Below are 20,894 nucleotides of genomic sequence, written 5' to 3' on the forward strand. Positions count from 1 at the left end.
CGTTTACCATATCAAGACACATGATTTTTACAAGGATATTGCGCAGGACGTCGAAAAAAGATTCGATACAAGTGCGTATAATACCGATGATAGAAGGCCATTCCCTATAGGAAAAAACAAGAAAGTGGTGGTCTTGATGAAGGATGAACTGGGTGGGAAGGTCATGACAGAGTTCATTACATTGAGGGCCAAGGCATACGAATATAAAAGCCTTGCACCGGAGGGCGGTGATCGCAAAGCCAAAGGCGTAAAGCGATGTGTGACGAAGAAATCTATCACCTTCGACGACTATCGGCAATATCTGGAAGAGGGTGTTGATATATACAGGAGTCAGGTTCTATTTCAAAATAGGAACCATAAGGTCTATACCCAGGAGGTGAACAAGCTGGCAATCAACAGGGAAGACTATAAACGGATCGTACAACCGGACCAGATGACAACGATTGCCAGAGGCCATTACCGCCTTGCGTCTACAGGAGAATAAAAATGGAGGTGCGTTTATATATTGCTATACTCCTACCCTATGCCATGATAACCTACATATTATTTGGATATCGACGTATTAAAAAGATGTCGTCCGATATAGCACAAGGTTCTATATATTTTAGTCGTAAAATTGATAAAGGAGGCATTTAAAATTGACGAGTGTCTCTCATATATTTGCAATTTTCCGTATTGATACAGGATAGTTGTACTTTAGGGTCAACAATTTCGTTTCAGGTTCTTATATTTTAGCCCTAAAGTTGATAAACGAACAATTTAAAATTGACGAGTGTCTCATATATTTCCCATTTCTCGTATTGATACAGGATAATTGTACTTTAGGGTAAACAACCTCGTCTCAGGTTCTATATACTTTAGCCGTAAAATTGACAAACGAGGCATTTAAAAGAGACGAGTGTCATATACTTGCGATTTTTCGTACTGATACAAGACAATTGTCACTTAGGGATGACAATGTCGTCTCAGTTTCTATTTATTCTAGCCGTAAAATTGACAAACGAGGCAATTAAAACTGGCGACTGTCTCATATATTTGCAATTCTTCCTATTGATACAGGGTAATTATACTTTAGTGTCAACAACCTCGTTTCAGGTTCTTATATATTAGCCCTAAAATGGATAAAAGAGGAATCTAAAATTGACGAGTGTCTCATACATTTGCGATTTTTCGTATTGATACAGGATAATTGTACTTTAGGGTCAACAACCTCGTTTCAGGTTCTTATATATTAGCCGTAAAATTGATAAACGGGGCATTTAGAAGAGACGAGTGTTATATATTTGCGACTTTTCGTATTGATACAAGATAATTGTCATTTAGGGACGAAAACCTCGTCTGAGGTTTATTGATACAAGATGATTGTACTTTAGGCTCAACAAATTCGTTTAAGGTTCTCTTATTTTACCAGTGAAGTTGATAAAGGAGGCATTTAAAAGAGAGGAGTGTTATATATTGGCGAGTTTTCGTATTGATACAAGACAATTTTCATTTAGGGATGACAACCTCGCCTTAGGTTCTCTATATTTTAGCCGTAAAATTGATAAACGAGGCATTTAAAATTAACGAGTGTGTCAAATATTTGCGATTTTTTGTATTGAGACAGGATATTTGTACTTTAGGGTCAACAACTTCATCTCAGGTTCTTATATTTTGGCAGTAAAGTTGATAAACGAAGCATTTAAAAGAGACGAGTGTTATATATTTGCGATTTTTCGTATGGATACAAGATAATTGTCATTTACGGTCAACAATTTTGTCTCAAGTTCTATATATTTTAGTGGTTAAATTGATAAACGAGGCATTTAAAGGAGACGAGTGTCATGTGTTTGCGATTTTTTGTATGGATACAAGATAATTGGCATTTACAGTCAACAACCTAGTCTCAGGTTCTATATATTTTAGTGGATGAATTGATAAACGATGCATTTGAAAGAGACGAGTGTTGTATATTTGCCATTTTTCGTATGGATAAAAGATAATCGTCATTTTGGCACGACAACCTCGTCTCTGATTCTTTATATTTTAGCCGTAGAATTGATAAACGAGGCATTTAAAAGAGACGAGTGTCTCATATATTTGCGATTTTTCGTATTGATACAGGATAATTTTACTTTAGGGTCAACAGCGTCCCAGGTTCTATATATTTTAGTCGTAAAGTTGATAAACGAGGCATTTAAAAGAGACGAGTGTTATGTATTTGCGATTTTTCGTATTGATACAAGATAATTGTCATCTAGGGACGACAACCTCGTCTGAGGTTCTATATATTTTAGTGACGAGAATCATGTATTTGCGATTTTTCGTATTTATACACTATAATTGTCATTTAGAGTCAACAAAATCGTCTCAGGTTCTACATATTTTAGTCGTAAAATTGATTTCTTTTCACATCTTCCTAACAATAAATTAGAACAGAAAAAACAACAGCATTGGAGTTACTTGTTATATTGGTAGGAGAGTTAAAAGAGGACCAATTTTTGTTACAATCCTAAATCTTTGCTTATAGAGAGTCGTTGAGATTTGCCATATTTTATGTACCCGTGCCTACTGGAACTTGATGACCACCTGCCGTGTTTACTTATCATTCTGTCAGTGACGCTGTTATTTGCAGCAGCACTAGCTCCACCTGAGCGTAAAGAATGTAACCCAAAATTTTCCGGTACTTTTTGAATTGTATTCAAATGTTCGTGAAATGTTTTTCTTGCGCTTTCGTAGGATATAGAAAGGTGCCCTAATACAATGTGGCCTGTCTTTGTTTTCGCCAAACGACAAATTAAATAAGAATCCGGCTGAAATTTCAAATTAGTCATACACAGATACTTTCGTAATCAGGTTACTGGACATGTGGAATTACCAGTGTGAGCTATGTACACAATATGACATGCTCTTAGCTCTTTTAGATTTTTTAACAATAATTTCAAATGAATCTTGTTTATCTTCCAAGTCCTTAACTTTCAAAGCTAATAATTCGCCAATGCAAAAGAATCCGGCAAATCCTAACACGCGTAACACTATAAACCTCATGTGCATAAGTTTGAACTTTCTCCATAATATGCAATTATCTCTTTAATTATGTCCACTGTGAACGGCTCTTTCTTATTGCACGTTTTACCGACTAATCGTTTTGCGCCTGCAAAGGCTAATTTAACAATTGAGTGGTCTGTTGGCGACGAAAAGCCTACATTAATGTGTCCCCAGCGTATTCCACAAAGTGCTGAAATTATTGTACTTATTGAACAGCCTTCTATAACCAAGTCGTTAAAATAAATACATACGAAAAATGGGTCGGCAGGACAACGGTTGACTTCTGTATATTTAGATCTCCAATCTACCCGCTTTTGCCAAGCTCTTTTGTATTTAATAATAGTTTCCTTCGCGTAAGTTGCTGCTTTCGACTTAAATGCAGTGTTTTGTATCGCGTCTAGTTTTTCCCAAATACCAACACTGATGTGATCTGTTAATCTAAATAAGCCTCCTATATATGAGTTTTTAGAAAACCTAACCTTTAGTGGTTCTGGCTAATTTAATGCACACGCTCGTTCGGCGATTTAAGACATACGCCCGTCCGGCGGTTATTCACATACGCCCGTCCGAGGCATTTTTCACCCGTGCGGCAGTTGTCCTTGTGTCAATTTTGTTACAGAGAAAATAACAAAAGTTGATTTTTTAATCTGTAATAAATTCCACTAACAAAGCCAAAGATTTAAACTTCAAATACGGTTTTACTGGCGGTATAATTATAAAAATAAAGATCTAATAACAAGTAATCTTTTACGAATTCGTAAAAATAGATTCCGTTCGGAGTTAACAATGGCCAGAAATATGATGATTGCCATATTAACTCCGAACGGAATCTATTTTTACGATTTCGTAAAAGATACAACGAATTAAAATCACCGAAACAATTGTAAGTGAACGCGTTAACACCACGCGAATTCGGACAAAAATATTTTGATTTAAAAGTGTAAATTTTCTTATTTTTGTCATCGGCGAAACGATTGACTGTAAAAATGCCAAACCTCTGTTAAATGTAATTAAATGATTCGTAATCAATCCCAGCTGTCGGAGTCAATTATTTTTGATAAAAAATCTGCTTTATTCTTTGCCTCCCTCGGGATCCACGACGATTGTAATTTGATATTATAACTCATTGAAGCATCAAAGATTTCTAAAGCGAGTTTTTGTAAATGTGGTCTCCTGCTGCCTACTTCTATTATTCGAGTGACATTACCATTATCGGAAAACTATTGAACTGATTCATTTTTTACACGTGGGCCTACCGCTTGCAGAATAGGTTTAACAGCTAAAAGTTCCCTGTAAGTAGAACTTGTATGTCTTTCTTCCGCAGTAAAAAATCTCGTCCAAAGTTTCGAATTTTTGCCAAGTTGAACGAAATTGTATAAAGCGGTACATGTGACTTGTAAAAAGTCTTGTTAAAGGGCCATAAAAGCTAAAGTCATTGAGATAATTCGTCCTGCAATTCTTGAGATAAATTTTGCGCTTATACGATCGCTGTTTAATGCTAATTTCACAAGTGAGAAAAGTTTACTTAATTTTTCAGATGAAACGTAAAATTTGCTAGTGCGAGTAACGATGTTAAAGCCGAGCCATTTTCCAATTTCACGAGGCTCAAACGTTGATTTTCTAGATTAATGGTGAGTCCTGCTCTTGCTAAATCGTTTTGAATAATCCAGCTTTTTTGTTGTCTCTCATAATTTTGAACCAAAAATACCATCATCTAAATACATAGTAGATCTTATACCGTCTTTTTGCCATTTTGTTAACAAAGGTCTTGTCAGCTTTGTAAACGCGTAACAAGCGCTAGCCAGACCGAATGGTAAAACGAGAAAACTGTGTTATCTGGAAAAGTCCAGGAAAATCCCAAATACTTTCGATCATGCTCATGAATTGGAATGTGATGGTAGCCATGTTTTTAATCAACCGTTGAGAAGTAATAATCAGTTTCAAGACGCTGTGATACGATTTTTAAATCTTCGTATTTAAATTTTGGGAAAGTTAAGTAATCGTTCACATGTCTTAAATCTAAAACCAATCGTAATTTATTTCCTTCTGCTACTGTAAGCGGGTTGCAACAATATGGAACGTTAAAAACCTCTTTGATACAACCGTCTTTTAAAAGTTGCTTAATATTATGCGCTACAAACTCTTTATGTTTTAGACTCAAGGCATTGTTCTTAGCGGCAAACGATGGCGGTTGAAGGTTAAAAGGTAGGCGATAGCCATGCTCTATCATACTTAAAACGAAAGGTGACGTATCAAGCTCATCCAAATTTTGTTGAAATTTTCCCACTACAGAATGATCTAAAACAAGTAAAAACGCAAAGAATGACATTAAATTATAAAAGTGTTAAACTCAAAAAGTAGATTCGAAAACTAAAATTGTTTGTGTTTTTTCAATTCGTTATGAGTGACTTGTTGTACCATCGTATTCTTGCTTCGTGAAAAAGGACAATGTGCGGAATAATGACCCAGTCTACCACAGCCACAGCATACAATGTTTTCGCTTAGGCGAGGACTTTCTCTTGTTCCAGAGTACCTTGGGTCAAAGTACGTTTGAAATTGGGATGCTGGTCTACTACGATCAAAGTTCATTCGTTGGGGTAAAGTGCGTTGCTTTAATTTTCGGCGCTTTTCGCTTTTAGCATTGGCTGAACGGACTGCTCGATTTATAAGTTTTTCGTCTTCTGAATCAGACGCTAGGTCGTCACTTAAATATTCATTACCGTTGCTCAATCTTCTCTGTCTGCCAACTTAATGAGATGTTCTTATCTGCCAAACTGTCCACTGCCTTATCAAATTTGTCCATAACGTTTTGGCAAAAGTTAAATTGGTGTTGATTTCCTTTCCCTTTTAGATTGACGCTGGCCAATTTCTTTTGAGATTCCAATGCTTTATCAATCTTTGACTGTTGGCTGTCTAAGAAACGAGCAGCTGCCAATGTGTGCTCTTGGTGACATTGAAGTGTATCTTCCACCAGCTGTTGGATACGTGTATCGAGTTCTGTTTTTTCTGTTCCAATTATTGTTAGGAAGATGTGAAAAGAAGCTCTGTTTCCGACGTTCTGCGATAAGTGGGGAACGAAGTTTGTTTTTAGATTCTACACTACAATGTAACCCGACTTTTCGGGTTATGCGTATGCGCATGAGAATGGTATAAATGCCGGTGTTGCATCCTCGATCAAGCTTCGGTCTTCGGTCGCTTGGAAAGCATCGCAAACTTTAACTATCATTAATATTAATTGATGCAATTTTCGTTTTATATACCTCATCGGCGCAAATAATCAAGAAAATGTTGGCGTGAAGAAGAACAGACGGACATTGACAACTGTAAAGTGACCAGATTCACGGCTTTCTTTCTTCGATAATACGCACAAAGGATGCATATTTGGCGTGGATACCGAGAAAGTTTTGCTTAATAAAATTACGGAAAATGTAGAATTTGTTTTCGATGAAATTAAAGAAAAAGCGTAAGGGAAAACATGGAGGGAATGCCACCGTTTACGATAAAAGAAATTTAAAAGCATCGGCAAAATAGTGGTAAACAGCACAGTGTGGCAATTATTAAAACTTTGAAGCGTGGCAGAAAGTTTAGGGATGAACTATTCATATCTGCTGATAGTATTTTCACATCAACAACTACATTTGCCCCAAGTAAAAACAGAATTTTTAAAGACTTAGTTATGGTCAGCCCTGTAAAATGTAATGCTGACAAAAAGGTATCCATCTAACGTTATATGATCCTAAAATTAATTATAGTTTGTGTAACATAAATCCAAGAATATTAAAACTGCAAGAAGGTATGCTTAGGGTTGACAAACGGGTTGATTTTACTCATTGTATTAACAGTGCACGAAAAAGAAAAAACAACATTAAATATGCTAGCTTTCTTGTTCCATCTACATTGTCACACAAAACAACTACCATTAGAACATAACATCAAGGTTGTTACTAATATTAATTAAATACTTCAAATAAATCAAAACAAAACGAAACACAACCCAATGAGTTTGATGTAAATTCTGTATTAAACCCAAAAGGGTAAATTAAATTAACATTACACACACCTAGCTTAAAGTCGTTTATAGTATCATCAATTAGTTTTTCTTACAACATTGAATTCTCAGTTTTGATAGTTTCTAATTCATCAGGAGTGAAAAAAACCAGGTTGTTCTTCAGTGATCTCAGCAGAATCAGATGAAGAACTTTCATATGTGCTTTCAGAATCTGCTTCGACTACTACTGGAAGTGCTCTTTTTTCAGACTTTTCCTTTTTTGTGTTGTATTATTTTGTTTGAACGTAAATATATATGGCACAGAGCCATTGATTAATGTTTTCCGTTCACAACCAAAACCTAATTTTACACAGTGTACTTCAAAGTGGACTTCCAGAACTTTTGTGTTCTTGTTTACTGTGAACACATCACACCTCCCCTTCTACGATATCTTGAAATGATGCTTACCCATTGTTTTCTCAAACTTGGATCCGATGGAAATGAAAACATCCAATGCCTGTTTAACTCTGGGTTTATTAAGAGTAGAACTTTTGCATAACAGTACGCAACAAGAGTTACCAGGTCGATATACCTGGATAGATTAAATTATGATAAATTTCTTGCTGGCCCTTCTGATTGCTACTCGCCATCACAAATACATATTCTTCTTGTTGCGATCTGTATCGTTTTACGTGAAAATCATTTCTATCAGTACAAGTCATTTTGATATCATATCCATCCATTTGATATATAGTTATATATCCTTTGTTTACAGTTTTCCAATATTATAAGGATTCATAACAAATCTCATGTGCTTTTTAATTGATGATGATTTTCGTTGTCAGTAGAATATTCAACACAGGTACCAAGCTGACATCATTATATCTTATCCTAAAACAAAAATATACGTTCAACAGAAGAGAAGAAATATTATAAAACAAACTTGGACTATTCTTAGATTAGGTATTGCTTCATTCTTTTGTTTTTAGCAATTTTATCAGAATTACAAGCAGCATGGGAAAGTTAAGGAGCTCCTCGTGTTCCTAAAAGTTTTTAAAATGAGCAGTGGGATGTTGCATATAAAATTTACTGTTTAAAAGTTCCAACATTCCTTAGTTCTTAGGAACACTTACAATCGAAAAGTATATGCTAAACATAAATTTGGCATTGGGACGAGGTAGAATCATTTTACATTTAAGTATATCTCATACTGTAAACATCGATTTTTTAGAGAACACAAAGTATTTTGAACTTTTTGTCGTCTACCTGCTTAAGGAGCACATATCCGAGTGCTTATGATTTCAGGGACTGACAACATTTGAATATTACCTATCTGTAGATCCCCAGGAAAAGGAGATCTGTAGACCTATTTACATTTAGCTTACACTTTTGCAGTTATGAAAAAGATACACGAAGCCCTCAAGACTATAAACAAAAAATCTAACAAAATTCCAACTAATATACATGCAGCTGTAGCTAGCATTACTCTATACAAAACTTCTTAACATACAACTTGAAACATCTTTCGACTGCCAAGACAGTGTTTACATATATTGCCTCAGTTATCTCGTTTAGCATTAGGCTTTTATAAACAAAGAATGCATTTGATCGAGGTCAAGTTAAAACCTTTTGTTTTGATAAGAAAAAGATTTAAATCACACGTTTTGTAAGAACATCTGGTGGTTTACCACTCTTAAGAATGTTTCTTGACACAAAAGTGGCTAGATTTCAGGAGCAGCTAAAATAAAATATTTCAAGTATTACTTACTTTAAAGCAATGAATTTATTGTCTCTTGCAGAGGCAGGATGAAGGTTTGGTTTGAGACAACAACATGGCACACGTCCCTCCAGCATTTCCAATTCTTTTAATAGCTGAAAGGGTTTCCAAATTTAAAACTTTTTCATTTAACTTAGCTAGCATACAATTGCTTTGATATATTCTAGCCACTTGAAGTGCTTCCTGCAATTAGACCTGACCCAGCTAAATCATGTTGATAAAGAAGCATCCACTTGTCGTCCATGCAACCATAGCCGTGGTGGTTTTATACGTATAAACTTAAAACCCACCGACGTTTTAGACGTTTTAACCTAAAAACCCACGGACGTTGTAGGCGTTTTAACTTAAAAACCCACGGACGTTTTAGACGTTTTAACTTAAAAACCCACCGACGTTTTAGACGTTTTAACTTAAAAACCCACGGACGTTTTTGGGAATTTCATTCATTGAAACTTGAAAACCCGCGGACGTTTTAGGCGTTTGTTCTTCCACCTGTGATTTTCATTCATTCGGAACTGTAAAACCTGCGGACGTTTTAGGCGAATCGACACTTTTGCCTCGGGTTTGCTTTTAAGTAATATATCAATGATGAACAAATTCATAAAACGCCGCATCGTCATAAAGTCGAAATCGGCGGATGCCAAATCCACGCCGAAAGCCAAAACCAATTTACAAAAATAATTCTTTTTTTATAGATTATTCTAAATTTATAGATTTTTTTTTCTAGGCCACAAAATTAGGCTTAGGTAATTGCCTAGGCTGCCTAACCCTAGATCCGCCCCTGAGACCGTTTTTCCTGTGTTTAAATTTTTTATAAATAATAAATAAAACTTATTGACCAGAGTATTATCTGTGTATTTGAAGCGTTCATCCCGGTGTCACGAGTAGCTTTTTACAGGTATTTATTTCGTAAATAAAAAGATGTTATCTGTGTTTTTTGTAATGGCATCATCACACCTGGTCAAAAAATGGAACCGGGAATTTAGGAGTCCAATGGTTCATAAAAATTCATGAAGTAAATCACTATTCATGAAAACTAGTGTATTAGAATGTATAAGCAGGTTTATAAAATCAATTTGTTAAAACTTGCCAATTTTATCCAAATCCAAGAAATTTTAGACAAAAATATGTATAATGCAAGAAATTTGTTTTTTCAGTTTTTTTAGTTATACGCTGAGGTGAACAGTGTGGGGGGGGGGTTTGGAGGAGCACAATGGTGTTGCTGGCCTCCAAATCCAGCGGCGACAAGTAAGCACTGTTTTTTTTTAATTTGAATGAAAATAGGAGAAAAACTTTAATCAGTGTCTTGAAACGTATTAAAAGACTGATATAGAAATATCAAAGTTGTCAAGTTGAGCCCTTGGGTAATATCGAATGAACATTGCATCCTTATTGTTATTTTGTTCACTGTTTAATGTGTACCCTGGGAATGCTTAAAGATGAGAGTACAATACAGCACAGTTTGTAGAGTTAATAGTGACGAAGAAATAACAAAATAATAGTACAGTGCTGTTCTTGTCCTCTCTTTATGCACGTAGCTACAATCCTTCAAAAATTCCCCATTCTCTAAAATACAATGAACAATATAGTATTTTAAATACTGAACAGCAAACAGAACAAAAACAAAAAAATTCCATATTTTACGCTCAATGATATAATTTCGAAGATGTTAAATTAATGCTTTTCTAGTGGTATGAAGTTTAGTTTGCAATGAGATTAAAAAGCTTACTATTTCTCTTTATTATAGCGCAAAACCTAGTCTGTTTGTTGCTGGAAGCAGTCGTGCTGCAAAGCATGCAAAGAAAATAATGTAAGTAAATTTCCTTGTTGCTAATTTTTTTTTTTTTGACCTAAATTGCCATATAAGCAGTTTAATACAAAACACAGAAAAATTGGTCTCATAGCGCATCCGAATTGCAATCGTTAATGTTGAAGATATTTAATTAGATCATTTTACTTAGCACAAAAACGCGTTTATGACAATTTTACATAAACATTAAACTCATCTTCCTGATCATGCAATACAGTTACAGTTAATAGGTTGGGATTTTGTTTTCTTTTTTTAAAAACCTTTTAAAAATTTAAAAAATAACACAAGATTACAACATTATTTTCTCGCTTCTTTCAATTCGATCCGTAGGTTTCCTGTTTACAGCAAAAGCTATCATCGACTGGTAATGGTCGAAATCATTTCATCTATTTATTAAAATTCTTACTTGAAGTAGAGATAAGGAGCGCTAAAAAGCGTTTGAAAAGTAGAGATAAGGAGCGCTAAAGACCGTTAGAAAAGTAGAGATAAGGAGCGGGCGGAATGTTTTAAATGTAAGTTGTCATTCTCATTAGAAACAGAAAGTGTCGCTTCTTTTATGTGAACTTAATTCTTATTTTTTGCTTTTACTAGTTCGTTTTTGAAAAAAAGAATTAATGAGGCAAGGAAAAGGTTTTCATCTTCTATTAAATTTAGCTCCAGGAAAGATCTGAAAAAACAAGCAAAGGAAAGAAACCCTCAACAATCTATAAGTTGCGAATTTCGTTTTGTTAATATATTGTAGGCAACATGATGATATATTAGCCCACCAAAATGCCAGTGTGGTTGTTGATTTCTAAGATTTTTATGAAATTTGGGACTTTCCACATGTCCTAGAAGAAATAAATGGACCAAACTTTAACTTGATTTTCCCAAGCTAAAAGCTGTATGTATAATGGTTTTATAGCAGAGCACTTACGGCTTTTTGTGATGCTCGGTATTGTTTTTCTCTTTTCGATCTTGGAAAATATAACGGAAACAATGGTCGGAGAAATAGAGATGAATATGTATACTGTTCTTGTCAAACCTACAAGTAATTACAAATAAAACAATATGTCATTTTCTAAATTCATGTGCTTAAAGAGACGCTTGAAGTGTAATAGTGATTCGCAGATCCCCGGTATTGTTGCTATGCGTATTTGTTACCATTTTGTTGATAGATTTGTTATCAACTGGTATCAAAATTTGGTTTCTTGCATTCGTATTTTTACATCCATTCATTTGATGTTTGCTTATATTTCTTGATTAGCAATGTCGCGCTTCCGTGGTTCTAATTTCGTTTGTTCTACTACAGCGATAGTTTGTTAAAATAAATCTTCTGCGTCTCTCTCTTTAGTAGACGCTTGTTGTTGTCTAGATGGCTTGATATTAGTTGTGAAAGGTTTTTGATATGGACGCTCACAATTTGATGCTTAAATCCGATAGCGGGCGATATAAAGCGTCAGATATGGCTAGAAGTCGTTTCACGCAATTTTCTATCGCTCTTTAGGTCTTTTAGCAACTAAAAAGACCCGCCTAATATGGTTCAAAACCTATAATTTGTGGTCAGCAGACAATTAACCTGCACCACTTTGGTCTTTGCAAGTGTAAATTAAACAACAAAATCGAGTGTGTTGCTGTTGTGACACTAGACATTCCTTGCAGGACATTTAGTAAATAAATGTGTTGTTGAGATATTGATCGGATGATATAGATGATGAGGCTTTATAACGTGAATGGGCAACAAGATTCACTTTGCTTTGATAATTATGCTAATTAATTTATATATGAAATTGATCTATTTTATTCTGTTAGGTAGGCTATACATATACAGTGGATGCTCGTTATCTCGACCTTCCACGAGACTGGTGAAAAAGGTCGAGATAACGAAAGTTCGAGATAGTGGATAGTCGAGATAAGGAGCGACGGTCGTGGAAAAGGTCGAGATAAGGAAAGTTTGCCAAAACCATGCACACATTAGAAACATCATATAAATTTTTAAACCTGGTTAAGGATGGACTATTAATCAGAAGAGTCAATTATTACTATTCTCATGCTATATGTAGTTAAACATATGAAAAAATTCAAAATGCTACATTGCTTTTTACCTCGATCTTACGCTTTCTGCCATGATGCATGATGAGTAAACGAAGAGAAAATTTTACAAATTCGGCGGGTAGTCGAGATACTGGACGTGTTTCAGCCTACGGACGGTTGAAATGCCGAAGGGACCGATGAAATTCTTTCGAGATACGGAAAGATCGAGATAACGAACGTCGACTGTATGACTATATTTTCTTTTTCTTTGTGTTATTTACATATATATTTATACTTAACTACGTACTATCTAGTATTTACGTTCATATACGGGCAAAAGAATAACCTATCGGCTTTTGCTGGGGTTGTCGACGTCTTTCTTTATCAAATAAATGCGTTTTACCTACGAAAACAATCACTGTCTTTAAAAAAATCAACATGGTAGACACGGCGAGCTTATTCTATTAATCAGAAAGTAAAAACCTATATCCATGTAATATTTTTTCACTATCTCACTTAACTCATAAAATGTGAAAGTAACTAGTTAGCTACCTTTTTAAATTTTTCCCGAGTTTAAGGTGATACTTTTTTAAGAAATTGCTAATTGAATTAAGAACTGTAATTGACTTTGAAATCTATAATGCCAACCTTGGATCACGTGACGTGACTATATACATTGTACTTACATCAGTAGTATGTTAAAACCTCTATCGTATATTGAGTTATATATATTGCACATCTCTCTTTGCTTGTGAGTTATGTCATCTTCAACACTTTTATCATTTTGTGAATGCTGATATCATTTGTATTATTTTAGATGTTTTTTTTTTGAAATTTTCTCCTTTTTAGCAATGAGAGAAAAGCTGAGGTGAATAACTTACTAAGCGGGAGTTTCCTTTAAATCAAAAACAATTTGAGTTCCTGCGATAGCAAAAAGTTTAGTGGGTTATGCAAAGTAAATAGAGACGCCACATTTTTGTTAAATGATGTTACATAGCTAAATCTTTATAATATTTTAATGCCACTTAAATTTTTTTCCATGTTAACAATTACGTGTTGATATAAAAAAATCATTTAAGAAAATCCGTCAAATTTTTTTTTCGATTGTTTAAACATTGTATCGCACTAAAAGGTTTCAAATAACTGACATTATCTTCCGGGCTATAACATTTTAAAATTGACTATATCTATATAATAATACGCTAAGTGTGTCTGTGTGTCTGTGACAGGCAAAGTTGATATCGTCATTTTCCTTTGATGTTGCCGAAAAAAATCTTTGATGTTGCCGAAAAAAATATGTCTTCTTTGTCGTGAAAAGCCGCGAGTTTTGTGTGGTTTGTTAAATGAAGTTCTAGCACAAAGTAACGGAAATTGTGTTTGCAAAAAAGATGGCTGTCCTTTTTAAGCATTTGTTTAAGCACATGTTTTTTTACAATAATAACGAAAATTCTAACAAAGCTGACCATTAATCCTAATTTTCTATTGTTCTAAACAAATTACCTATTGTTCTTAATCTAAGATCTCAACCTGATATTCTTATAAAGCATATTCTTATATAAAAAAAAAATGTGTACGTCTTTTTTGTCTAGAAAAGCCGCAAGATTTTGTTTGTTTACATTTTAAATCATGTGATCAACATAAAACAATTTCATTTGCTGGACAAACTCACGTGATCAAAATAAAGTAATTCTATTTGTCGGAATATCCAAGTTTCCCTTGACGACCAAACCAGCCGAAATTTTTCGTAATTTCATGTAGGCGAACGAAGGAAGTAGGTTGCTTGCTATATACATTTGCAAATATAAAAGAAAAACATTATTTATTATGTTGTAACGCGTTCTTTATTTCAGTTTAAGCGTTAAAGAAATTTAAAAAAGACAATTAGTTGTTTAAAGACTAAAAGTTTAAAGTTAAAGGTGCAGGCAGAAAGACGTGCAAGGCTCTTAGATATATAGCTATATATATATATACATTTTAACAGCAGTTTTTTAGTAAGTAAACTATTTTTAACTACAGTTAACTCAATTTTTCAATATAGCTAGCTAGCTAACCAGTTTATAATTAGATTTCCTATAATTTTTCAATGTAGCTATATAGCTTAGCTAGCTCTCTAGGCTAACCAGTTTATAATTTTTTTTGTCTTTTTGTGAAGAATTAAAGACGAAACGAGCGAGGTTATTAATAAGGACAGTGTAAGAAGTAGTAAGGTTAGTAAGAACCTATTTTAAATTTACTTTAGGCTTTTAATTTTTTTATGGACAATGATATTTTTAACAAAAAACTGGTCTAAGATTAGAGGAGGAGAAAGGAGGCAAATTTCATTATCAAGAAAACAATAGGACTTACTTAATTGAATAAGCAAGTCAAACCCCTATAAACAAAATGTTCTTGCTTAATGCTTGGTTTTTTTGGAGAATACACGAGTTTACAGTTTGGTTAATTCTTCTTTTATTACAAAGCTTTAAGAATTTAAAAAAGGAGGTAAACTTTTTTTTATGAAAAATTTAGAAAAGGAAATGTATACAAATTTAGCTTAAGCTTAACACTTAATTATGGTTTTGCTGCCAATAATATACCAAATTTTCAGGATAACTGAATATTTTTTTCTTCAGAAGATGAGAAATATAATGCCCATGGTCAAAGCCCTAATTAAATTCACTCTGTTTACTTCTTTTTTTAATTCAGAAAATCAATCTGTTAAAATGATTTCCAGAGAGATGGGGCAACAGGAAGACCATCTAAACTGCTCAAAGGAACATCATAGAACTCATCTTTAACAGTCAAGGATTCATGTTTGTCCAAGGAATGCTGACTAACACGCAATTTAACGTTGCATTTAGGATTACAACACGGTCACTCAAAAAATATAATGATAATCATTAAATCGTATTTCATAAAAGTACAATGATTATCATTTAACTTTGAAGCCGCGTAAAGTGACGACACAACAAAATAACAATAATGGTAGCGTAGTTGTTGAACCGAGCAGTAAACTTTAAATAAATTCTCTTGTCTATGGCTTCAGATTCTATTAATGCTCTTGCAAAATTACTTAAACCAAAACCCAAACCAAAGTCAAAATTTGTGGAATATGGTAGGTCCAGCGCTGGTAGCAGGGTTTACAAACCTAGAGTAATACCAAAAAGACGTTATAATAAGAAAAGAACATTGGGCTCTGCTAAAGGTGAAGAAAAAAACAACAAGAAGAGGAAAAGTCAGTATGTACATACTCGGAGGAATCAGGTGATATAACTAGCTTAAAACCTTTTGATTTCTGATATTAGTGTAGTACCTATAGTCGCTTTTAAGCTACCCAAAAGCCACATTAAAGCCTCTTTAGACTGACACTCTGAAACTAGGAGTACAATATATAGCTAGCTAGCTTGAGAGATTTTTAGAGAGAACCTACCTTAAAGCTATAGATAAACGATGCATCACAATATTAGCAAGCTAGCTATACATACCTATTGATTTTTTTGTCTACGAAAATATCACTAGGGTGCAAACTTACTAGTATATATCTTGTTCTAAACCTTTAACTAAAATCAGTCAATGAATTTGTAGGTACTTTGTCGATACAATGTGAGACTGAGAATGTATCTTTAGTAGATGAATTACCAAATCAGACATTATCCTCTGGTTGTAGTAAGTGTAAACTTGTAAATATATTTTGTATGTATTATTTATTACTCCTCAATATTGTTGCTGATGTTGTATTTTTTCATTTAGATTATGATGAAGTTATAAAGCAGTCTGTACAGCTACTATCTTCTTTTGTGAAAACAAGGAAGAAAAAATACAGCCATAAAGGATGGCACGAAAGAATTGTAGTTAGCCATGAACAATGGACAAGCAATAGAAATATAATTTGGGACACATTAATAAGTAAAGAAGCAATTTGTGATACTTGTGATGTGTGTGATGAAAAGAAAGCTGTTGTGAAGTGCAATGATGTACTCAGAAGAACCTTTGTTATAATTGTGACACTATCATACATTTAGTTAACCCATTGCATGACCGTTCATGTTATCTTGAAAGATATCTTGAGCCATTGACACCCTTAGATGTAGTGAACGAATTTCACAAAATTGTTTCTGCTGGTAGCTAATTCATTTTTTATAGGTTGAAAATTTTTATGAGGTTGTTTATGCATCTATGCATAATTTTATATTTCTAATTATAGTGAGAATGCCAATGTTGTATTACCCAAAATGTGAACGTTGTGGTGGAACAGACTTGTTGAAACAACCTTTAGAAGATACATGTGTTGTTCTTACATTAAAAGGTAAATATATATAAAGCTATAAGTTTATTATTGTCTCAGAAACATGCTTCTGATTTCAATATTTGATGAATACACTTATTCACAATTCTCGGGCGATTCGATTTGTACAAGTATTTGGTTCATTGTAACACATGCTGTCATAATCATGATCCCTTCAACATAAGAACTCTACTCAAATCTAATTACTGGCCAGGAAGTGCAGTAAACATTAGCATTCTTATTTCGGAAAATGTTTTTCAAACATGGGATGCATTTAGAAAAAGAATGCCTGGAAGCTCAGAAAAATCATTTCTTTTGTCATTGTCGGATATATCTAACAAAAATGGTAGAGTAAGTTGATCTTTCTATATAGTGACCTTGATATATATCTCCATCAAATCCTTTTTAACTTGTGAAACTTATCCTCGATCTTACCAACACACCTATGACGGTGGAAGTTAGCTACTCCTGCTGGGTATCCAGTACAATATAATTTCCTGAAACAGTTGCACTGCTATCTACTGATTTGTTTTTTTAAACATCTTGTTGTTGTTTTTTAAAAAAACAGGTTGCACATAAAGGTTAACATGACAAAACTTTCGTGCAGAATTGGTTACTCAATCTCAAAAAAATACAAAAAACAACAGATAAAGCTATAAAATTTAAATAAAAAACTCAATTTTATGCTTAATTATTTAGAATGGTAAGATACATCACAATTCATTTTCTCAGTCTTTCAAAGAGTGGAATTACTGGATGTTTGAACACAGTTCTTGCCAGATGCAAAATCCATTTGAATGTCCATCATGTAAAGCTTCCCAGCATAGCTGCCATATTGATGGAAACTTTAAATTATATCGATTCAAATCCTCAGGAAGGTACGTTGCTTAAAATGCTATATTGGCACTTGTCGTTTAATAAAAACTCCATTGGAAATGTCTTTAAAACTTTTATGTACATATATTTAGACGAAAGCGGCCAACGTATTACAAGGGAACATTTTTCAAGACAAATAGTGAAGTTGATGAATATTTCCAACAAGTATATGGTTCTGAAAGATGTATGAAAAAGGTAAGGCACGTTTCGCCATGTTTAATTTTATTTATTTTCTGAATATACACAACCCAATAGCTTAGTTGTAAAGCAAATGTTGTTTTTTAGTATTTTGTCTGGGATTTTGAGGTCAAGTCCCAATAGGGCTAACATTTTCTTACCTTACAAGTAGCCTAAAATGGAAAAATTAACATTTCTAGGTCGAAGTGGATAATAGGTGTGGTGGAATATGGTCTGCAGCAAGCAACTCAAAACGAAAGTCGAACTCTGTAGAAGAAACTGGAATTGTTCTCAGTACATGTCGACACAGGATTGGGCAAAAAGTTTTAAATATGTTTCAAGGAGAGCTCTTTGGCTATTCAATGTACTTAATAAAGAATTACAAATCATTGCAGTATTGTTTCACTGATGTCATGTGCAAATTTTGGAAGTTTGTTACATCTCATGAACATGCTATTGCTTTAACAGTGACTCCAGCGTTATCTGTCATGCACGTTAAAGGGCATGCATTGGACTGTCAGGTTCAAACAACTTTTTAAATTTTGTAAGGGGAATATGGTGAAAATTACCTTATACAGACTAATAGTCTAAGTCGTGAGATTCTCTCAGTTGTAATAATAAATATAAATAGACTTTAATATTAAATGTTGTAAGTTAGTTTGGAATGTCAGATTATTTATTTATTTATTTATTTTTAGTTGCTTGTTATATTTTTTTTCTTTATTTATTTTTCGATAGGCATGTTTTTATCAGTACTCTTTTTAATAAACTATGAAGAACTTTCCGTCCTGAGATCTTAATAAAAAATAGGTATTATGCAGTATAAGCAAGCCATCGAAAATGGGATTAATTGTTTTGGAATATGGATGGACAAAACTTATGTAACGCAGGGAGCTGAAATGATAGAAAGTGATGAAGAGAGCTCTGATGATAATGCATCTTCTCCATCGTCATCTGGAGATGAAATAGAATTACTTAATGAAGGTGTATTGCGAACTGCAGGAGAGGAATATGTTGTTAATTTGTTAGAAGATGAATTCTGTTGTGTGGAAATGGGAAGTCTAGAAACAATATTTTTTCCTCCATTACTTTCCCAAAGTACACTTGGTGATGCAAATGGCAGCAACGCTTGTGTTGTGATATCCTTATTGCTGGGTTTTGCTGTGAAGAAGTCAAATTACGAGTTCGATTTTTCGTCGTGGTCAGCGCTAAAAGATATTCTTTCGCCTATATATTGCGGTGCAATTGACATTGGTAACTATCTTTATCGTACTAATAAAAAATCTGGCTTCTTACACACAGCAGAAGCGTTACAAATATTGTCGTCGAACATGTTGTCGCTGACGGAGGAAAGGAATGTGTTTTTTGGTACACAAGATAACTCTCTTCTATCTTACATCAGTGACAAACGTTCCGAATGCAATGATAACTTATTCTACGTAGTCGTAGTAAAAGGCGTCGCCATGTCCGTGTTTATAGATCAGACAAGAATTATTTTTATTGACACTCATCGGAATGATTAACGTGGTGGTAAAATTTGCTCTGCGAAAAAACTAGATTTTGAAAATCTTTGTAAAGTTTTTTATTTTACAATTCCGAATGATGAAGTTATTTATATATGTAGCGTGTTAATCAATGGAGAATAGTTAATTATAGTCGTAAATTGGATTTGTGTTCTATGGACTCTATGTAATAAAACTTGATGCAATAGCATTCTTGTTATTTTTTATCTCTCCTGTCGGCCTCTGCAACGCCAACATAATTAGCCTCATCGTTTTACTCAAGCTCCATCCGCACCGTGTCTGTTAAAAAATAATTTTTTGAGGAAAAAAAATAGATTAAAAGTGTTTTAACGCGCAATCTCATATTTTCTTTTCGATACTAGATTCTGGCCGGAATTCTTTTTTTGTGTCAAGTTCCAACCGAAAAAATTGCAATCCATACACATCTAACATGATACAAAGCTCTCTTTTTCGCGCATTTTAATCCATTTTTTATTATTCTTTGGCTTTAACCGAAAGATTCCCCGAATCGAACAAATTTAATCCATACATTTGTAACATGAGACAAGTCTCTCTGTTCCACTGAATTTTTGTCTTATTTTTTATTATTATTTGTCTGTTCGGGTATTTCCTCTCTATAACTCGAACGTCGCAACATGTATCTAGAGCTTTATATCACGCAAGCAGTTTTTTGCATTGTTTTGGCTCCGTAAACGTAAATAGAGTCTTAATGTTTCATACAAGAAAGCAAACTCGAATTTCGGATGTCTTTTCTTCCCAAGAATAAATCGTTGAGATAAAATATTTTTTATTTTTTCAGTTCGTTCGAGATTTTATCCTGTACAAAGAAAGATTTCGTCCCCATTCCATGTAAGGGAGAAAAATCACGCTTAATGGGCCATTTATGTTCTCACATGTTGTGGAAATTTGAGGGCTAATGCGCGTGACATAGATGTCAAGAAGACGAGCTAACTGCAAAAGAATACATACTGTAGCGGATCCATGAGTGTAGCGCGTTTTGTGATACCTTACGTTGATCGTACACGTAGTTTCGTCCAGTTGGCGCTTCTCGTACTATTTCATCAACATGTTGACTGACACCCCTGACCTATGTCTATGTGCATTATACAATGCAAAGCTGGTCATCAAAAAATCATGGACAGTCGTGAACTCCATCATCGTCAAGTTGTTGTCATTATAGAGTTCATCATTGCGGTGGCTTGCCACCTCTTTGTAAATTACTTTCCTCCCTACATTTTTCCTAGGTACGGACATCTAAAGATACAATCAAGATAAAATGACCCCTTTAATATGTCTTCTGTAGCAAAAACACTCCATCCTAAATAGACAGAAAAGTACAGTTAGGTTAAGCAATTTTGGTTTCACCTATTGTGTGATTAATATATAATTTCTTTGAATTTGGTTTGTCAGTTTCGTTATTGATCCATTCATTTAATTCT

The 20,894-nt window shown here is 34.0% G+C and overlaps 2 protein-coding genes across 2 annotated transcripts; one reads left to right on the top strand and one right to left on the bottom strand.

The window, feature by feature from the left end:
* Nucleotides 1–2,483: 2,483 nt before the first annotated feature.
* LOC130630271 (uncharacterized) lies at nt 2,484–3,027 on the bottom strand. The gene is made up of 2 exons (XM_057443700.1): nt 2,875–3,027; nt 2,484–2,792 (listed from the first exon to the last, which is right to left on the bottom strand). Exons 1-2 carry the CDS (start codon nt 3,025–3,027, stop codon nt 2,484–2,486), a joined length of 462 nt encoding a protein of 153 aa, XP_057299683.1.
* Nucleotides 3,028–17,657: 14,630 nt separating this feature from the next.
* Nucleotides 17,658–18,705, top strand: LOC130641864 (uncharacterized). The gene is made up of 3 exons (XM_057448904.1): nt 17,658–17,757; nt 17,848–17,950; nt 18,133–18,705. Exons 1-3 carry the CDS (start codon nt 17,660–17,662, stop codon nt 18,469–18,471), a joined length of 540 nt encoding a protein of 179 aa, XP_057304887.1. The 5' UTR covers nt 17,658–17,659; the 3' UTR covers nt 18,472–18,705.
* The last annotated feature ends 2,189 nt before the right edge of the window (nt 18,706–20,894 follow it).

Source organism: Hydractinia symbiolongicarpus, chromosome 1 (genome assembly GCF_029227915.1).
Source record: "Hydractinia symbiolongicarpus strain clone_291-10 chromosome 1, HSymV2.1, whole genome shotgun sequence".
Classification (NCBI taxonomy): Eukaryota; Metazoa; Cnidaria; class Hydrozoa; order Anthoathecata; family Hydractiniidae; genus Hydractinia; species Hydractinia symbiolongicarpus.